Below are 19282 nucleotides of genomic sequence, written 5' to 3'. Positions count from 1 at the left end.
TTATTACCAGTTTCTCTCAAGTTTATTACCAGGATAGTCTCATCTGAAAGCTTTCTTTATATTTTATTTATTTGTTGTTAGTTTATGTTTTGGTTTAATATAGCCCTTTTCTTCCAGGACCTCCCAGCACCCCTTACAGATGAATTACCTAAACAAGATGAGCGGAAAGTTGAACCTGAGGCTCCTGGATCAGCAGGGGACAGTATGAAGATCGCCTGGCGTTACCAGAATTTGCCAAAAGTGGAGGTGATGTTTTAGCTTGTTTTATTTGTATAAAAAAACTGAAAACTAATATAGCCACCACATCTAAGGACTGTCAGGCTGCATTGTACTAAGCCTACTACATTTTACTAAGCCGTGTAGCTTATACACAATAAGAAAATCGGACAAAAAACACTTTCGAAGTGATCATCCGATAATCCGATTGTTAGTATACAGCTTTCAAGAGCCAATCACGACAGCTTTTGCAAAATTATCCAAACAAGCATGACATTTTTTCTTGTAAGATAACAGAACAAATGATTTTCGAACAATCAGTACAGTATTCGTCTGTAAAAATAAAGGGGAGCCAAGAATATGCATGCTCAGCAACAAAAGAATACATTACAAGACAATACAATATACTACATTGTCGTGTAAAGCTGTATTCTGTTTTACGAGAATTTTCATAACTCTAGTGACCTGTTAGTTTTAGATATGAGACTAGCATGCAAAAAAAAAAAAACGGACAATCATTCATCCGATATTCTCATCGTGTCTACTAGGCTTTACATTTTTGCTTTTAGGTTATATGTGTTTTAACCACTTGCCGTCCGCCTTCTGTTAATAAACGGCAGGACGGTGGCACTCCAGGGGTGGGTTGCCGTTCATAAACTGCACCCATCATTTCTAGCTGTGCGCGCACCCTGGGAGCGTGCAGCACCGCGATCCGGTGCCCGCTGTGTCCTCCGGACACAGTGAAGCACCGATTGTCGGATGGGATCCCGATCATGTGATCACTGATTGGCCAATCAGTGATCACATGCAAAGTAGTAAGCAAGATGTCACTTGTGACATTATTGCTTACTACGTGTGAAATCTGTTAATGATCACAGAGGTCACATGGTACAAGGCTATTCACAACAGCCTTGTACCATGTGACAAGCTGTGACCAATCACAGCTCACTCAGTATTTCTCATTGGCTGCCAGAATGCAGACAGAGAGAAGGAGAAATGATTGCTTTTACGTTCTATATGGGTGTAAAAGCAATCACTGGAGAAAAAAAAAAAAAATCTTCATCACCCCCCACAAGTAGTACAGTGTCACCATGGTGACACTGTACTGCTAGGGTGACAGTATGTAAAAAAAAAAAACAATAATATAAAAAAATAAAATAAAAACGTAACAAAAATGTTTAAAAATTATAATTTGTGGTTATAAGCTAATTTGGTTTATTTTTTTTTTTACTAAAAAGATAACAAAATACATTTTGGCCAAGATCTATAATGAAAGATTATTTATTTGCAAAATTTTATAAGAAAAACATTTTTTTTCAAAATTTTGGGACTTTTTCATTTGCATAGCAAAAAAAATAAAAATCCCAGTGGTGAATATATACCACCAAAATAAAGCTTTATCAGTCTCAAAAAAATTGTAAAAAATTCATATGGGTACAGTGTTGCATGACCGCGCAATTGTCATTCAAAGTGTGAGCGCTGAAAGCTGAAAATTGCCCTGGACAGGAAGGGGGTAAAAGTGTCCGGACAGGAAGTGGTTAATACTAAAGGTGTTTGTCATTGGTCAACAGAACAAATACGGTAACTCTCTTCCTTGGCATATTTATCCATTTGCTTGGTATTTATCTTTCATATATTCCATTGAAATCACTGGTATATGTATGGCTTACGGGATCAGATGTATGATTGGCAGATAGAAGTTACAGAATCCTTGCGCTATTTGCTCCAGGGTTGAACTCTTGACCAGAACCTTTAAATTACTGTTTGAGAAAATGGTAGTGCTTCTACAAGGTGAATTTGGGATTGACAAGAAGCAGTGAGAGGTCAGCTCCGGGCAATGAAGATGGGGACAAACCTGTGGTATGGTTAGTTGATATGCACTCAGGTGAGGTGATGCAGAGTTCATCCTCTACGTAGGTTAAGCTTCAGGTAACATTTGGATTTGTATGAGGTGACAGCAGGGAGGCTGCTGGTAACTTGAAACTGTTTGGTGTAGGAAAGGTCAATCTAGTTTGCATGGAGGTTAAAACATGAGTTCCTTGTTAATGACAAGGATAATTGAAGGAATTTCAAAGTCGTAGTGCATACTTTTAAACATTTTACTGTGTAGAAGATTCAGTAGTTTCACAAATTAAACTTTGAAATGACCCTGTTAGGTTACCAGACAGTAAGTAGTGACAAAATGCAAGTTTCCAAAGTTTGTAGCTTAGGCTTTGACTTCCAGCTGATTAATAACTAAGAACTGTCAACCTCTGAACTAAGCTTTGGCCCTTGCTAGTCAACAGCCCAAAATGGAAAACTTCACTGTCCTTGAAGACTACCACAGTGAACCACTGAATAAAGGGCTTAATTCTGGGTGGGTAGCGCTTTGCACTGAGTCAGCCAGAATTTGTCAAAGATTTGTAATTCTGTGCAGCTAGTTTTTGATTTGTGCACCCCTGCAAGACAGAAACATTGGGTCCTTCGTTTTCACGGTAGTGGCAGTATAGCTTAATAAAGTGATATTAAAGTCCAAGTTTTGTTTTTTTTATAAATTAAAAAACATGATATACTTACCTACTCTGTGCAACATTAATGCACAGGGAGGTCCCTTACCTCTTGATATATGGTGCCCACCCACACTGTCCACTCCTCTCTTCTGGGTGCCCCCACAGCATGCTGTGCGCTATTGGAGCACCAGTGCGGGCATGCTCTCAAGCCAGGCTGTGTGCGTCCATAGACGACACATACAGCATGACATCCCAACCCCCCCAACTCCTCACATGATTTCACTGACAGCAACAGGAGCCTAAGGCTCCCACTGCTTTCCGTGTAGCCAGTGAATCCAGGAAGAGAGGAGAGCAGGGCTGCTGGCCGGGATAGCATGGGATCATGAAAGGTGTCAGGTAAGTGTTTAGGGAGGGGGAGTACAAGTAGTGTGGTGGGGTTTTTTTACCCTTATACAGAGGATGCTTTAAGGTACAAAAAAAGAGAAAAAAGACACCTAAACTGTAGAACCATTTTAGGAACAAACATTCCAACCCCCACCAAAATTTTTGATTGGACAGTAAAGGAGCAGCAGCCCACTGATGGGATAATCCCACTGTCATCATGTTTCCTGCATTACAAGGATACTGTAGCATAGCCCATTTGGTTTCTAGTAATGACGCTTCCTCTGTGAGTATGAGTACAGTTGTACAGGGATTACATGATGCGGAAATCAAGACTAATTTGAATACACACACTAGTTGCAATTTAAAGTATTTTTCCAAATGATCTTCCAAGACATCATGTAAGAGACAAACACTTTAAAATGAATCAGCGTACTGAACTAGCCAGTATTGTATTTTTTTTCTTTTGAACAGAGAACATTCTAAGGGAACTCTGAGTGTGCTGACCCCTCCATCCTTCCTTATCCTGGCTCTTTACTGCCTTCAGCTGTGTGTTGTAGCAGAGCCCTTTCTTTCCCCTTATTCCTCTTTGGACCACCTTTTTGACCAGTGAAGAGTGCAGCCTAGGTACCCCCCCCCCCCTTCAGCAACATGATCCTGGGGATCCCAGTACTTCCTCCCCCTTGGGAGACGCAGGTTCCTCGGGTCAATCCCATGGTTAGCATTGTGAATCCGTACGTTGGTTGTCCCTTGTGGTAGGGGCTGGCCACTTTCGGTAATTTGGTTATTTTTCTGATTGGATAATAATAATCACAACGCTAGAGTTAGTTTTAAAAGTTCTCAGACTTTTAATTTAATCTCCAGTCATATTTAAAACACCAGATGCTGTTTTTTCATATCTGTTTGGTGTTTAACTTAAATTAACAGTAGGACTATTGTTGAGGGAAGGGGTAATTGCTGTTGACCACACACAAGTTGCTTCTTTTATTTCATTCACTCCTAAGAGTGTTTGTGGCACACGGCTGCCCCTGTCAGAATTGAAGGGGGAAGGAGCAGTCACCCAACAAGAGTGTTTATGTTAGGCGTATCTCGAACGTAGCTCTCCATCGCAAGCCTGAAAGGTTGACTGAGCAGTACTTATTAAATCCCTCTAGTGAAAGTATTGAAGCACACTGTTGACTTGCTTAACCATGTGCGTAATAAGTAAAGTAAGCACTTGAGATTGTATCAGCTTCACTGTCACTAGAAGCTAATCGCTGGGAAGTCAAGCCCGTAAGAAGTAATCACAGTGGTCACTTCTTTTACAGCTTTTAGTGTTGCCTGTTATGTATATCCTTGGGCTACTTAGTCTTCTGTTTGTTTGGCCGTACATTGAAATGGGTGATACAGACAGCAGGAGAGGCCTGGCGTTCCCCCTCATTAATTCTTTTCTACCTTCTTCAAGTCAGACATATGATACACAGTGAAATGTAGGATGAATATTACACCCTGGATAGATGCTGAATTGTCGCATATCCTCCGTTACTGTCATATATACCTATCATGAGAAATACCAACTGTAGCATTCTTGAAATATTTTCCATGAATGTGAAATGCCAAGGCTAGAGCTGTTACACTAAACTTCATGTGACCATTCAATAAACCAACTGTCTCTGCTGCATGCTGGGAAGTCTGGCCATTGCCAAAAACATTTTCTGAATTACACTGAATATGTTTTGTGCAAGAAATGAACTGTTACTTTTTTTTTTTGCCTGTTTTTTCCCAATGTTTGGCTAGTGATGGTATCAATAAAACCAAAAAGTGGATTAAGGAACTCTTTAAGTGGTTTATAGCAACCAAGCTCAGTTCTCTTTACTTCCCAGAACTATATGTTTTGATTTGTAAAGGACAAGTATAGCTAAAGCTTTTTTATACTTTTCCCATTGATTACAGGGGTGCCATTGGTTCTGCACTCCTGTGACCCCTTTTCAGCTGACACTGGGCTAAAGCCTCTTGTTGGCTGATGTCACAGAGCCAATGCAGGCTCTGAAAAGATCCTGACCATATGGTCAGAATCAACCCAGAAGCCTGGACCGGCAGCTGGCTCAGTCTTTCAGTTGCTCCACTGGGAAACAAAGCCAGTTGCTCTTTCACCCTCCTCAGCCCGGTGCTCCAGTGAGCGCTGAAGGGGCAGATCAGAGAGATGGTGACAGACTGTTACAGCTCTCTGCTCAGAGCAGAGGGAAGAACTGAGAGATCAACTGTGTTTGATCGCTCAGTTCTCAGTGCAGAGCTGGCAGAGGACACATGTAGCATTGGATTGATGCTGCTTCTACCTAGGTAAGTATAACGTTTTTGTTAATAAATTCCATACTTCCGTTTTAACTGATTATTACATGGAAGTGCCTTAAAGTTTATGTCAAGCAATCTTTTCATCTTAAATAAAGTGAGGTAGGATTAAAAACCCTGTTAGGTTTTTATTGCTGTCTGTCGGTGAAATTTGTCATGATGACTTTAGCCACCGAGAGTAAGAAAAATCTAAAATTTTACAGTTGTAAAACATCATAACCTCAGAAGAGATGCAGGTAAATTTTCTAAGGGGGACTCTTGTTCTGGTAACAATTGTCTGATGGGAATTTATCTCTAATTTCCTGGGGGTTTTTTTCTCTGGGACCAAAAGTGAAGCTAAATCTTCCCAACAGGACAGGAAATAATTGTCAGATGGGCTTTTAACCCTTCTTTACGTTATTCAAAACTAAATGTACTTCCTTTCCCTTCTTCTCCATTGTCCAAAGCTGGTATAGATGTGTATTAGCTACACCCCTCACCCCAAGTGTCTGCAGATTTTCACAAAAAAAAAAAAATGATTGCAAAGATTTTTTTTGCAAACTTTATTATTATTTTTTTATTTCTTACCTACTCTCTGTTCAGTAATATGATGGCCATGCCAGTGTACCATCAGAAATCATTTTTAAAGATGTGCTAAGTGGGAGGGTCTGCTCGAGTATAATCACCAAATCAGTCCCAATGTTTTAAGAGGAAATTTTGAACCCTGCATAGCTTTAGAAATGCATCATCTTTCGCAATGGTCTTATCAATGGTCTTTTTTTTAATTAAAATTACTTTAGAAAATATTCTGCATAACAATTATATATCTTGTACCTTTTTTTTTTTGTTTTTTTCAATTACACTGGAGTTTTACTGTAAATGTTGAATGAAATGTGTTTTGAAGATATTATACTGCATTCATACATGAACAGTATAACAGAAATGTAATGTTTTACAGTGTATAGGTTTTGTAGTGTTAATTGGTTGTATCCAGAGGCGGACTGACCATTTGGAAACTCGGGCACTGCCCAAGGGCCCAGGGTCAGTAGGGGGCCCCATGAGATGCCCCTGGTATCTTTTTCATAGGCTTTTTTGAGTTTGGGCAAGGACACAGGGGCCCCATGATCCCTTATTGCCCGGGGGGCCCCATGAGTTGTCAGTCCGCCCCTGGTTGTATCAACTTGGCATTTGCTGTAAGAATGTCTTTTGGACCAGATCAGTGTGTGCAGAGACTCCACTGCATTCTTTTTATAGGATCTACAGTCAGTTATACTGTAACTGTGTGTACAGTGAGAATCGTATGTGATAGGACTCAAAAATTGGAGGGAAAGAAACGGGGGAAAGGATGCACATGGACTTTAAAGGCATAGAAATTCCAGACATCATTTGTACTTTTTTATGACAATAAGTCATGAAAAAACATCTTGCAGTTTAAAAGATCATAGTTACAATATCCCCACAGACAATGTCCCACAGCCCACTGTGTACAAGGAACACATTAATGATTAACCACTTCAAGTCCGGACACTTTCACCCCCTTCCTGTCCAGGCCAATTTTCAGCTTTCAGCACTATCACACTTTGAATGACAATTGCGCAGTCATGCAACACTGTACCCATATGAATTTTTTAGTATTTTTTTGAGACAGATAAAGCTTTATTTTGGTGGTATTTATTCACCACTGGGATTTTTATTTTTTTTGCTATGCAAATGAAAAAGTCCAAACATTTTGAAAAAGAAGTGTTTTTCTTATAAAAGTTTGCAAATAAATAGTATTTCATCATAAATCTTGGCCAAAATGTATTCCGTTATCTTTTTAGTAAAAAAAAAAAATAACCCAAATTAGTTTATAACCAAAAATTATAATTTTTAAACATTTTTTTTTTATTTCTTATTTTGTTATATTATTATTGATTTTTTTTTTTTTTACATACTGTCACCCTAGCAGTACAGTGTCACCATGGTGACACTGTACTACTTGTGGGGGGTGATGAAGATTTTTAGTTCTTTGCACTGATTGCTTTTACACCCATAAAGGCTGTAAAAGCGATCATTTCTCCTTCTCTCTAGCTGCATTCTTGCAGCCATTAAGAACTACTGTGTGAGCTGTGATTGGTCACAGCTTGTCACATGCTACAAGGCTGTTTTGAATAGCCTTGTACCATGTGACCTCTGTGATCATTCACAGATTTCACACGTAGTAAGCAATGATGTCACAAGTGACATCTTGCTTACTACTCTGCATGTGATCACTGATTGGCCAACGAGTGATCACATGATCGGGACCTCGCACAGAGGTCCCATCCACGATCGTGTTCCACTGTGTCTGGAGGACACAGCGGGCACCAGATCGCGGTGCTGCGTGCTCCCAGGGAGCGCGCACAGCTAGAAAATGTGGGTGCCGTTTATGAACGGCAACCCGCCCCTGGAATGCCACCGTCCTGCCGTTTATAAACAGCAGGCGGACGGCAAGTGGTTAAGGATGTAAAGACCACCAAAACGGATCCTATAAAGGGGGGGATGAGAGACATTAAGTTGCAAGAAAATAGCACAACATGTTGTGCGACAATGATCGCTTCTTCAGGGGCAAGTAGTAAAATCTAAAAGAAATATATGTGATAGGAGAGTTTCATGACCCTCAAAAACATGTGTTTTCATGGCTGAAACCACTCTCTACGCTACGTGACTGAAAGTATTTGGACACCCCTACTAATTGTTGAGTTCAGGTGTTTTCAGTAAGGGTTCTGTTAAAGCATACAATACAAAGACATTTAGCCAATTGGTTTTTAACCTTTCATCAGTTTGGCAGAAGTCCTTTTCTAATGTAACCATCTCCATGAAGACATGATACAACAAATTTGGTGTGGTGGAACTTGAGTGATCTGCACAGAACCCTGACCTCCACCCTGCTGAACATGAGCTGACACAATATGTGATTAGTTAAAAATTTCCATTACCTTTTCTTTTTTTTCTTTTTATTGGACCTCCACCTCATGTGATACAGCTAATGAATGAATCTGGTGCAGGACGCCATTGATATTTGTGTGAAGGATTGGCCAGAGACCCATTGAACTGTATAGTAATTAAATATTTCCAGGTGCCAGTACTCTTAGAGGGGGATCTGAATGTCTTGAATCTGGTCACCAGGTAGGTAGACTTTTACCACCAGTGTAATTTTCCAGAGATTCTTAAGGTATGGGGTCTTCTGTTTGTATTGAGGTACCCTCTACCTCTTTACAATACTTTAAAAAGAAAACCTTTTGATACTTCAGTCATCGGCATTGTTTGATAATATAATTAACCTGGGATTGGGACCCAACTTGCATCGCAAAATTATTAGAGGACCATCATATTTGCTCCTTATACGACAATTGATGTTTGTGCTGTACTTCTGTTGCTATGTTATCATCTATCTGTGCCTGAATCCAAAGTTCCTGGCATTTTCTTCAGCCTTTTATTATTGGCTCCTGTCACTTTATGAGCATTTGGTATGAAGTCTCTAGCCACAGATCTAGAAGTGAGATGGAAGAAGACAAGGTTTGGCATGTTTGGTTATCTTTGGATTTGTGCAGACATGGGAAGTCTTTGTATTACCAAATGCTTTACACATGGTGACGGGCCAAATCAAATAGCCTCCAGGCAGATCTCATAATCTCATCCCTTTTTATTAAGGTGAAACCTAGTGCGCCATCGTCACAAGGCACCGAGCAGTTATTAAAACAAAAGAAAAACAAAGGAAAAAAAAGTTTATCATCTTGTTTTCCCAGAGAAAACGCCTACTAATCAACTTGTGTTGCAAATGCCAAAGTGAAAGCACTCAATCTGCTAACATCTCTTCTAATAAGGATAACTTAATTTAACTTAGCATTTTTACCCACAGGGCCCAAGTTGTATTCCATCTGAGAATGTGAAGCAGCCATCTTGGGAACACTTATTAATTCAGCCACATTAGTCCCTGTTCAGTCAGTCTTATTTAATAGCTTGTTTTTCATAACAAGGCTGAAGACAGTTATTAGAAAAGCAAAATCTTTGTTTTAACATAAATTTACATTTACGGAATTTACTCACTGAAAGTGTCAATCTTTTGCTCTGGATGTACAGATGCCCATTGTGAAAAAAAGTATGATTTTCAATAAGAGTTTGAATTTTAATTTACATTTTGCTGACTGCTGGGTATTCCATGTAGTTTTGTAGATATAGTCAGAGAGTAACATAGTGTCAGTGATCACTTAAAGCTGAAGATGAGCAGGGGCGTGGCCTGGTGCGGCATGGAGTAGGTCTCGAGTAAGCTGAGGTCCGCCGACCCAATTCACCAACGGTGGGTTAGATTTAGGGATGCAACGAAATTTCAGTGGCCAAAACACTTCAGCCGAAAGCACCCCTTTTGGCCTTAGGTGGAAATGAATAAAAGCACAGGTACAGGTGCCGAAAAAACCCTGCCCTTTGCCGCCGCCCGCCGCTTGGTAGTTCAGCCTTACCTGAGAAACCATCGATCCCAGAGCTGGGCATAGAGATGTGTGAAGGAAAGATGGCCGCCACGCATCTCTATGCCCTTGGAGGACCGGAGCGATGTCACTTCGCACTCCAGCCATTTTTTTTTTCTTTAAAGCACTTAGATCAGTGCTGCTTTTTTTTTTGATCCAATGCTTTACATTGCAGAGGAGAGATATGGGGTCGTATTGACCCCATATCTCTCCATAAAGAGGACCTTTCACTAATTATTTCTATCACAAGGGATGCAGGGAGGCATTTCTTGTGATAAGAATAAAAGTAATAAATTTTTTTTTAAAGGAACAGTGCAAAAAATTAAGTTAAATACATTTTTCAAAAAATGCTTGCACATAGTGGTGAACATGTGAGGTATTGCCATGAACGTCAGAGCAAGAGCAATCATTCTCACACTAGACCTCTTCTGTAATTTACACTGCTAACCTGTCGAAATTTTTAAAGCATCACCCATGGAAATTTTTAAGTGCAGCAGTTTCACACTTCCACGAGCATGCACAATTTTAAAGCGTGACATGTTGGGTATCTATTTACTCGCCGTAACATCCTCTTTCATATTTTACAAAAAAATTGGGTTATATATATTTTTTTTAATCAAAGTATTTTTTTCCAAAAAATATATATTCATTTTAAAAAATGCGTGTTTCGGTTTTTGGTCAAGTGCATTTTGAATTCTTGGTTTCGGCACCAGAATTTTCATTTCGGTTCACCACTAGTTAGATTAACAACTCTGCTCATGTCTTCCCCTCGGAACATAACAGATGCCAGCGCTAAACTGGATAAGTACATACATAAAGAGCAGGATGTATCTGGGGAGGATGGCGGCTCCCCTTCTGAACAGGAGCCCCCATCAGCAGAGATGGCCAGGGTATTGGAAGCTTACATCAAAAATAGAAGAGGTCATGGTGGATACCTCCCTTATTCAGCAGGACCTCCAGAAGCTCCGGGCCTGCGTGTCATAAGCAGAGGACAGGGTGAATCATGTGGAGGATATCCTCCCCCTGCTACAAGACTCCTCTGAACAGGCGTGCCATCTTCTCTCCCAATTGCAACTGAAGCGGGATGACCTCAAAAATAGGATGAGGCGTAACAACCTCTGTTTCATTGGCCTTCCTGAGGGCACAGAGGGAGCCAACTTGGTTGGGTTTCTGGAAAACCTTCTTATTACTACTTATGAGAGGGAGGCCTTCTCTGCTATGTTCGTAATGGAGCGTGCCCACCGTATGGTGGCTAAAACACCTCAGGGTGCCCCGCCACGGGCCTTCATCGCTAAATTTCTCAATACCTTTTGAAAGCATGAAAATTGCTGTTTTTCCAGACTTCTCTGTGAAGGTGCAGCGCTGCCACAGTAGATTTCTAACAGTCAAGCAATGTCTCAGAGTCCGCTATCTTAAGTATGCCATGCTGTACCCAGCACAACTCAGCATGGTTGGAGTACATTTCTTGTACACTTTTTTGAGGACCTGGAGGCTGCCAACAGGTGGCTGGATCAACTGGACCTGTCCTGAACTGTGAGGTCTCTTACTGTATAAGGAACCCAGCTGTCATATCAGCTTATTTGCAGACTATTGGCTCCCCTGCTTGTCTCTCTTACACTATGTGAGAATTATTGTATCAAGATGACTTTCAGCCTTCATTATATCTTTTCCACTACCTATTTGTTAAATACTCACTCGCCTGTGCTGGAAGATGACTACATGGCCACTACGGGGCCTCCTGTTGCACAACCTCTTCTGGTGACCTTGTGTGCGTTTCCATCTCTGCTATATTGGATGATGTCTGTTTGTGTATGAACTATGCCATCTCCTATCATCCTTGTGCATTGAACTACAATCCCCTACCAAATTAAAAAAGAAAAAAGCACCACTTACAAAAAACACCAAAATGTCAGCAGCATATCCCACCCAAAATACATTTTGGCAACAATAATCCTAATTATAAAGGTATGCGCTAATAACAAACTTATACAAAGGTGTATATCATCATCCAAAAAACATTAGTGTTTTAAATAAATAATTATAGTGTCCAAACATAAATTAGTGTCCAAAAAATATATATATATCTTCAGTGACTTGAACCAATTGTGAAAAATCCACCACCAAAGGAGATACCGCCCCTTGATGACGTCGGTGTGACGAAACCGGTTGGGCGTAGCCTACTTGATGTGGATGTTAGAGAGCCTTGCTGTTCTGTGCTGTATGGGAGAGATACACGGTGAGCATTAACTGTATCTCAACCCTTTTTTGCAATTGAAGCTGATGTCTGTTGGACACCTTGTTTGTGAGTTTCCTTATACCTTTTTTATTAAAGAGAGAAAAAAACGTATTGCACCATTATGTTCTCTTTTTTGTCCCTGAGTGTACTGCATGCTCTCATGGAGGTATGAGAAAGAGTGGAGAAGTTCATCATAAGAGCTTGGGCTGCAAAGTTGTTTGTCTGTGATTATTATTATCCGGAAGTATCTGAAACATCACCATATCTATTTGGACATCGGGTTCATTGCTCCCAGAGCACAAGCGCTGTTGCTGGTTTATAATCTGACCAGCCATTAGCTCTGGTGAGTTCATTTAATCTCCTTTGGTGGTGGATTTTTCACAATTGGTTCAAGTCACTGAAGATATATATATATTTTTTGGACACTAATTTATGTTTGGACACTATAATTTATTTAAAACACGAATGTTTTTTGGATGATGATATACACCTTTGTATAAGTTTGTTATTAGCGCATACCTTTTTAATTAGGATTACCCTCCCCTACCATTTTGTTTACACATCCTGAAGGGGCTCACCTGGATATTTTACACTTTTACACTGTACTTGATGCTGCATGCTCCTTCAAGATGTACTTCAGCAGCTGCACATGGCCTGTGCTTCCTTCCCTATGGGATGCATGTCAGCTCGCTGGCTCCTCTACCTACCACCCTGTTTTGTTTTTCAGAAATTACTCGTCTTCTTTGTTGTTTTTTCAAGTTTGCACAACCGGACCTTTGTTGCACTGTTTGGGATTAATGCTCACACAAGTTGGGGTATGTGCAGAGCTGGGAGAGCTAGGTTGCGTTACACTCTGGTGACTATTTATAGGATACTTGTGATCTGTTATTATATACAGTTGTGACCAAAATTATTCAACCCCCACTGAAATTGAGTGTTTTGGCCAGTTTGACATTGCTTTTGATCATTCAGTCATCTTGCTTACATTTACATTAAAGAGGCACTTGTAGGTCAGACAAATATAACATAACAGTTATAATGAAATAACCACAAATGTCTTTTCTGTGCTCACAGCATTATCAGTTTTATTCAACCCCCAAGTGACATTCAATCTTAGTACTTAGTACAGCATCCTTTTACAGTTATAACAGCTTTTAAACGTGAAGCATAGCTTGACACAAGTGTCTTGCAGCGATCTACGGGTATCTTCGCCCATTCTTCATGGGCAAAGGCCTCCAGTTCAGTCACATTCTTAGGCTTGCGCACTGCAACTGCTTTCTTTAAGTCCCACCAGAGGTTCTCAATCGGATTTAAGTCTGGTGACTGCGATGGCCACTCCAAAATGTTCCAGCCTTTCCTCTGCAACCATGCTCTAGTGGACTTGGAGGTATGCTTGGGATCATTGTCCTGTTGAAAGGTCCAACGTCTCCCAAGCCTCAGGTGTGTGACGGACTGCATCACGTTTCCATCCAATATCTCCTGGTACTGAAGAGAATTCATGGTACCTTGCACACGCTGAAGCTTCCCTGTACCTGCAGAAGCAAAACAGCCCCAAAGCATGATTGACCCTCCACCATGCTTCACAGTAGGCAAGGTGTTCTTTTCATCATAGGCCTTGTTCTTCCTCCTCCAAACATAGCGTTGATCCATGGGCCCAAACAGTTCTAATTTTGTTTCATCAGTCCACAGAACACTATCCCACAACTTTTGTGGTTTGTCCACATGGCTTTTGGCATACTGCAGTCGACTCTTCTTATTCTTTGGAGACAGCAAGGGGGTACGCCTGGGAGTTCTGGCACGGAGGCCTTCATTACGCAGTGTGCGTCTTATTGTCTGGGCTGAAACTTCTGTACCCACATCTGACAAATCTTTTCTCAGTTCCTCAGCAGTCACACGGGGACTTCTCTCCACTCTACGCTTCAGGTAGCGCACAGCAGTCGAAGTCAGCATCTTCTTTCTGCCACGACCAGGTAGCGTTTCAACAGTGCCCTTTGCCTTGAATTTGCGAATGATGCTTCCTAAGGTGTCTCTTGGTATGTTTAACATCTTTGCAATCTTCTTATAGCCATTGCCCTTCCTGTGAAGAGAAATCACCTCTTCTCTTGTCTTCCTGGACCATTCTCTTGCCTTCACCATGTTTGTAACCACACCAGTAAATGTCTAGAAGGAGCTGAGTATCACAGTCATTTTAAAGCTGCCTAATTGGTGCTTATTATGCTTGATTGCTGCTCGGTGACATCCACAGGTGTTTTCAATACCTGATGGAAAGCACCTGTATGAACCTCTGTTCTTCAGAGTGGTAGTCTTTAAGGGGTTGAATAATTGTGGCAATGAAGAAACCACATAAGAACCATTTACTACTGTATTACATAAACAATTGATGTCATTTTAGTTGCATTTGGGTAGTTACAACGTCCTTGTAGGATTTGATTCTGAATACAATTCCAAATGTACACTATAGTCCCTAAACCCCTTTACAGCATTGGGGGTTGAATAATTTTGGTCACAACTGTATGTGTCTGTACTGTGTAGGTGGGGATACCCCCTACAAGCTGGTTGCACTCAATCATATATCAAGGTTGCCACTGGGGGGGGATCCTAGCACGACTACATTGGCTCCTGAATATTTATATGGCTTCCTTATGACTTAACTAAAATTTCTCACTCGGAATGTCCGCGATCTCCGCGATAAATTGAAACAAACTGCCATAAAACAAACTACCTTTAAAAACAGTCGTTATAGTGGCCCTGGTTGAAACCCATATACTGTAGATGGTCACCTGCAGAAAGCCTTGTGGAGACCCTGGATAGGATGGACATTCTGTGCTACTCACACCAGATATTCTAGGGGAGTCTCTGTACTAATTGCAAAATCAGTGCTCTTTGAGCCATTGAATGTTGTGTTGGGCCCTGAGGGCTGGTATGTTTTTATGCACGTGTCTATCTTGGGTAATCCCCTGCTATTGTTAGCCTGGTATGTTCCTCCCCCTTACAATTTTGCTGCAATCAGTGTCATGTCCCAGTATACCTCAATTCCTGCGATTTGGATGGGGCACTTTAACACAGTCCTCAATCCTTTGCTGGAACGATTTAGTCAGTCTACACCCCCTTCTTCAACAAAGCGAGAAACACTGTTCAGTTATCAACTGATTTTGGTCTTATAGATACCTGGTGGCATCTTTATCCCCAGCAAAGGGAATACTCCTGTTTTTCTGACACTCATTCCACCTTCTCCAGGATTTACTTCATCACTATGTCCACAATATTAGGTCCTAGACTCTTAATGGCGGGTTTTTGTGCTCACTTTGACGGAAGACAACAGTGGTGGATGATCACAGGATCCTCTTTATGGTAAAGAAAAACCCATTCACATCATCCAGACAAGTGAAGGACACTCTCCAGGAGGTGGGCGTATCATTGTCAAAGTCTGCAATCAAGAGAAGACTTCACGTGACCAAATACAGAGTGTTCACCACAAGGTGCAAACCATTCATAAGGCTGAAGAATAGAAAAGGCAGATTAGACTTTGCCAAAAATAAATCGAAAAAAGCCAGACCAGTTCTGGAAAAGCATTTTTTGGATGGATGAAATGAAGATTAATCTGTACCAGAATGATGGGAAGAAAAAAGTGTGGAGAAGGCTTGGAACAGCTCATGATCCAAAGCACACAACGTTATCTGTAAAACATGGTGGAGGCAGTGTGATGGCATTGGCATGCATGGCTTCTAGTGGCACTGGGTTATTGATGTTTATTGATGATGTGACAGAAGACAGAAGCAGCCGGATGAATTCTGCAGTGCTTAGAGATATATTATCAGCCCAGATTCAGCCAATGCAGCAAAGTTGATTGGACAGCACTTCACAGTACAGATGGACAATGATCCAAAACACACTGCAGATGCAATCCAGGAGCTTTTGAAGGAAAAGAAGTGGAATATTCTGCAATAGCCGAGTCAATCACCTGATTTAAACCCAGCATGCATTTCACTTGCTGAAGGCAAAACTAAAGGCAGAAAGACCCACAAACAAAGAACAACTGAAGACAGCTGCAGTTAGAGCCTGGGAAAGCATCAGAAAGGTGGAAACCCAGTCTTTGGTAATGTCCATGGGTTCCAGACTTCAGGCAGTCAGGCACAGAAAGAATGTGAGGGCCCTGCTCGTGGAGCTTACAATCTAAATTATATCTTTTCATGTGACAACACTGAAGAAATGCCACTCTGGTACAATGTGACATAGTGAGTGTACAGCTTGTATAACGGTGTAAATTTGCTGTCCCCTCAAAATAACTCAACACACAGCCATTAATGTCTAAACCGCTGGCAACAAAAGTGAGCATGTTTGCAGGCTTTCTTGTGCATCATCTTTAGAAGAGGCTTCCTTCTGTGATGACAGTTATGCAGACCAGTTTGATGCAGTATACAGTGTATGGTCTGAGCACTGACAGGCTGACCCCTTCAACCTCTGCAGCAATGCTGGCAGCACTCATACATCTATTTCCCAAAGACAACCTCTGGATATGATGCTGAGCATGTGAACTCAACTTTTTGGTCGACCATGGTGAGGCCTGTTCTGAGTGGAACCTGTCCTGTTAAACCGCTGTATGGTCTTGCCCACCGTGCTTCAACTCAGTTTCAGGGTCTTGGCAATCTTCTTATAGCCTAGGCCATCTTTATGTAGAGCAACAATTCTTTTTTCAGATCCTCAGACAGTTCTTTGCCATGAGATGCCATGTTGAACTTCCAGTGACCACGATGAGCGAGTGATAGCAATAACACAAAATTAACACACCTGCTCCCCATTCACACCTGAGACCTTGTAACACTAACGAGTCACATTACACCGTGGAGGTAAAATGGCTAATTGGGCCCAATTTGGACATTTTCACTTAGGGGTGTACTCATTTTTGTTACCAGTGCTTTAGACATTAATGGCTGAGTGTTGAGTTTTTTTGGGGGGACCGCAAATTTACACTGTTATACAAGCTGTACACTCACTACTTTACATTGTAGCAAAGTGTCATTTCCTCTGTGTTGTCACATGAAAAGATATAATAAAATATTTACAAAAATCTGAGGGGTGTAATCACTTCTGTGAGATACTGTGTGTGTGTGTGTGTGTGTGTACGTATATATATATATACATGTAAACAGAAACTGTAAAAGCTGATGTATTTCCGTTTACACAGAAAAGAAAGCATATTCCTGAGAAACTAAACTTGACCTGTGAGATATCTAAAGTGGAGGCATTATCTAAAATGGATGCCAGTTTAAAGATATATTTCCTTACAAAGGCCACTGACATTTTTTTCCCCAACTCCTCTTTTCTGACTGTTTTTTTTACTAGTTTTGCATTTGGCTAGGGTCAGTGTCACTACTGGTAGCATGAGGAGATACCTGGACCCTACAGAGGTTGCACAGGCAGTCCAACTCCTCCAGGATGGCACATCAATATGGGCCATTGCCAGAAGGTTTGCTGTCTTTCCGAGCACAGTCTCAAGAGCATGGAGGAGATTCCAGGGGACAGGCAGTTACTCTAGGAGAGCTGAACAGGGATGTAGAAGGTCCTTAACCCATCATCAGGACCGGTGTCTGCTTCTTTGTGCAAGGAGGAACAGGATGAGCACTGCCAGAGCCCTACAAAATGACTCTGACCAAACAATCAGAAACAGATTTCATGAGGGTGGCCCGAGGGCCCGACGTCCTTTAGTGGGCCCTGTACTCACTGCCTGGCACCATAGAGCTCGATTAGCATTTGCCATTGAACACTAGAATTGGCAGGTCCGCCACTGGCGCCCTGTGCTTTTCACATTTGAGAGCAGGTTCACCCTGAGCACATGTGACAGACGTGAAAGGGTCTGGAGAAGCCGTGGAGAACTTATATGCTGCCTGTAACATCATTCAGCACGACCGTTTTGGTGGTGGGTCAGTGATGGTTTTGGGAGGCATATCCATGGAGGGACACACAGACCTCTACAGGCTAGACAATGGCACCCTGACTACCATTAGATATCAGGATTAAATCCTTGGACCCATTATCAGACCCTATGCTGGTGCAGTGGGTCCTGGGTTCCTCCTGGTGCACGACAATGACCGGCCTCATGTGGCGAGAGTATGCAGGCAGTTCCTGGAGGATGAAGGAATTGATACCATTGAATGGCCCCCACACTCACCTGACCTAAATCCAATAGAAAACCTCTGGGATATCATATTTCGGTCTATCGGACATTGCCAGGTTGCACCTCAGACTGTCCAGGAGCTCAGTGATACCCTGGTCCAGATCTGGGAGGAAACACCCCAGGACACCATCTGTCGTCTCATTAGAAGCATGCTTCGAAATTTTGTGTGTCCCATGGATCAATAAATATACACTATATTCTTCTATCCTCCGGTGTGCGGCTGACCCTTCTTCCTATTGTATCGGGATGAAATACTTGGACCCATTGTCAGACCCTATGCTGGTGCAGTGGGTCCTGGGTTCCTCCTGGTGCACAACAATGCGCAGCCTCATGTGGTGAGAGTATGCAGGCAGTTCCTGGAGGATGAAGGAATTGGTACCATTTAATGGCCACCCATGACCTAAATCCAATAGAACACCTCTGGGATATCATGTTTCATTCCATCCGACGCTGCCAGCTTGTATCTCAGACTGTCTAGGAGCTCAGTGATGCCCTTGTCCAGATTTGGGAGGAAATTCCTCAGGACACCATCCGTCATCTCATTAGGAGCATGCCCCGAAGTTGTCAGGCATGCATACAAGCACGTGGGGGCCATACAACCTAGTGAGTACCATTTTGCATTGCTGCAATGAAATTTCAGCAAAATGGACTAGCCTGCTGCATCATTTTTTTTACTTTGATTTTTGGGTGTCTTTGAATTCAGTCCTCTGTGGGTTGATAATCTTCATTTACATAAAACGATGGGGCATCCTTACGTTCCTAACACATTACCCAGTCAATATCCATATACAGTGGATATAAAAAGTCTACACATTCCTGTTAAAATGTTAGGTTTCTGTGATGTAAAAAAATTAGACACAGATAAGTCATTTCAAACTTTTTCCACCTTAATGTGGCCTATAAACTGTACAACTCTATTGAAAAACAAACTGAAATCTTTTTTGAGGGGGGGGTGTGATGATCCCAGGATCGCTGCCACCAATATGTGACTATC

General features: G+C 41.6%; 1 protein-coding gene across 2 annotated transcripts in view; it reads left to right on the top strand.

Moving 5' to 3' along the window:
* The window catches only part of ELP4 (elongator acetyltransferase complex subunit 4), a 371616-nt gene that overhangs the window by 100207 nt on the left and 252127 nt on the right, over window positions 1-19282 (top strand). For both annotated transcript variants that reach the window (XM_089673478.1, XM_089673477.1), the window contains exon 4: window positions 118-246. In XM_089673478.1, the coding sequence (XP_089529604.1) occupies window positions 118-246 (129 nt within the window). The remainder of the gene's footprint in view (window positions 1-117; window positions 247-19282) is intronic.

This window comes from Staurois parvus, unplaced genomic scaffold (assembly GCF_062004578.1).
Source record: "Staurois parvus isolate SC_StPar_1 unplaced genomic scaffold, SC_StPar_1.0 ptg000138l, whole genome shotgun sequence".
NCBI lineage: Eukaryota > Metazoa > Chordata > Amphibia > Anura > Ranidae > Staurois > Staurois parvus.
Note: the sequence above shows the minus strand (reverse complement) of the source record. Positions and strands in the feature narration are given on the sequence as shown.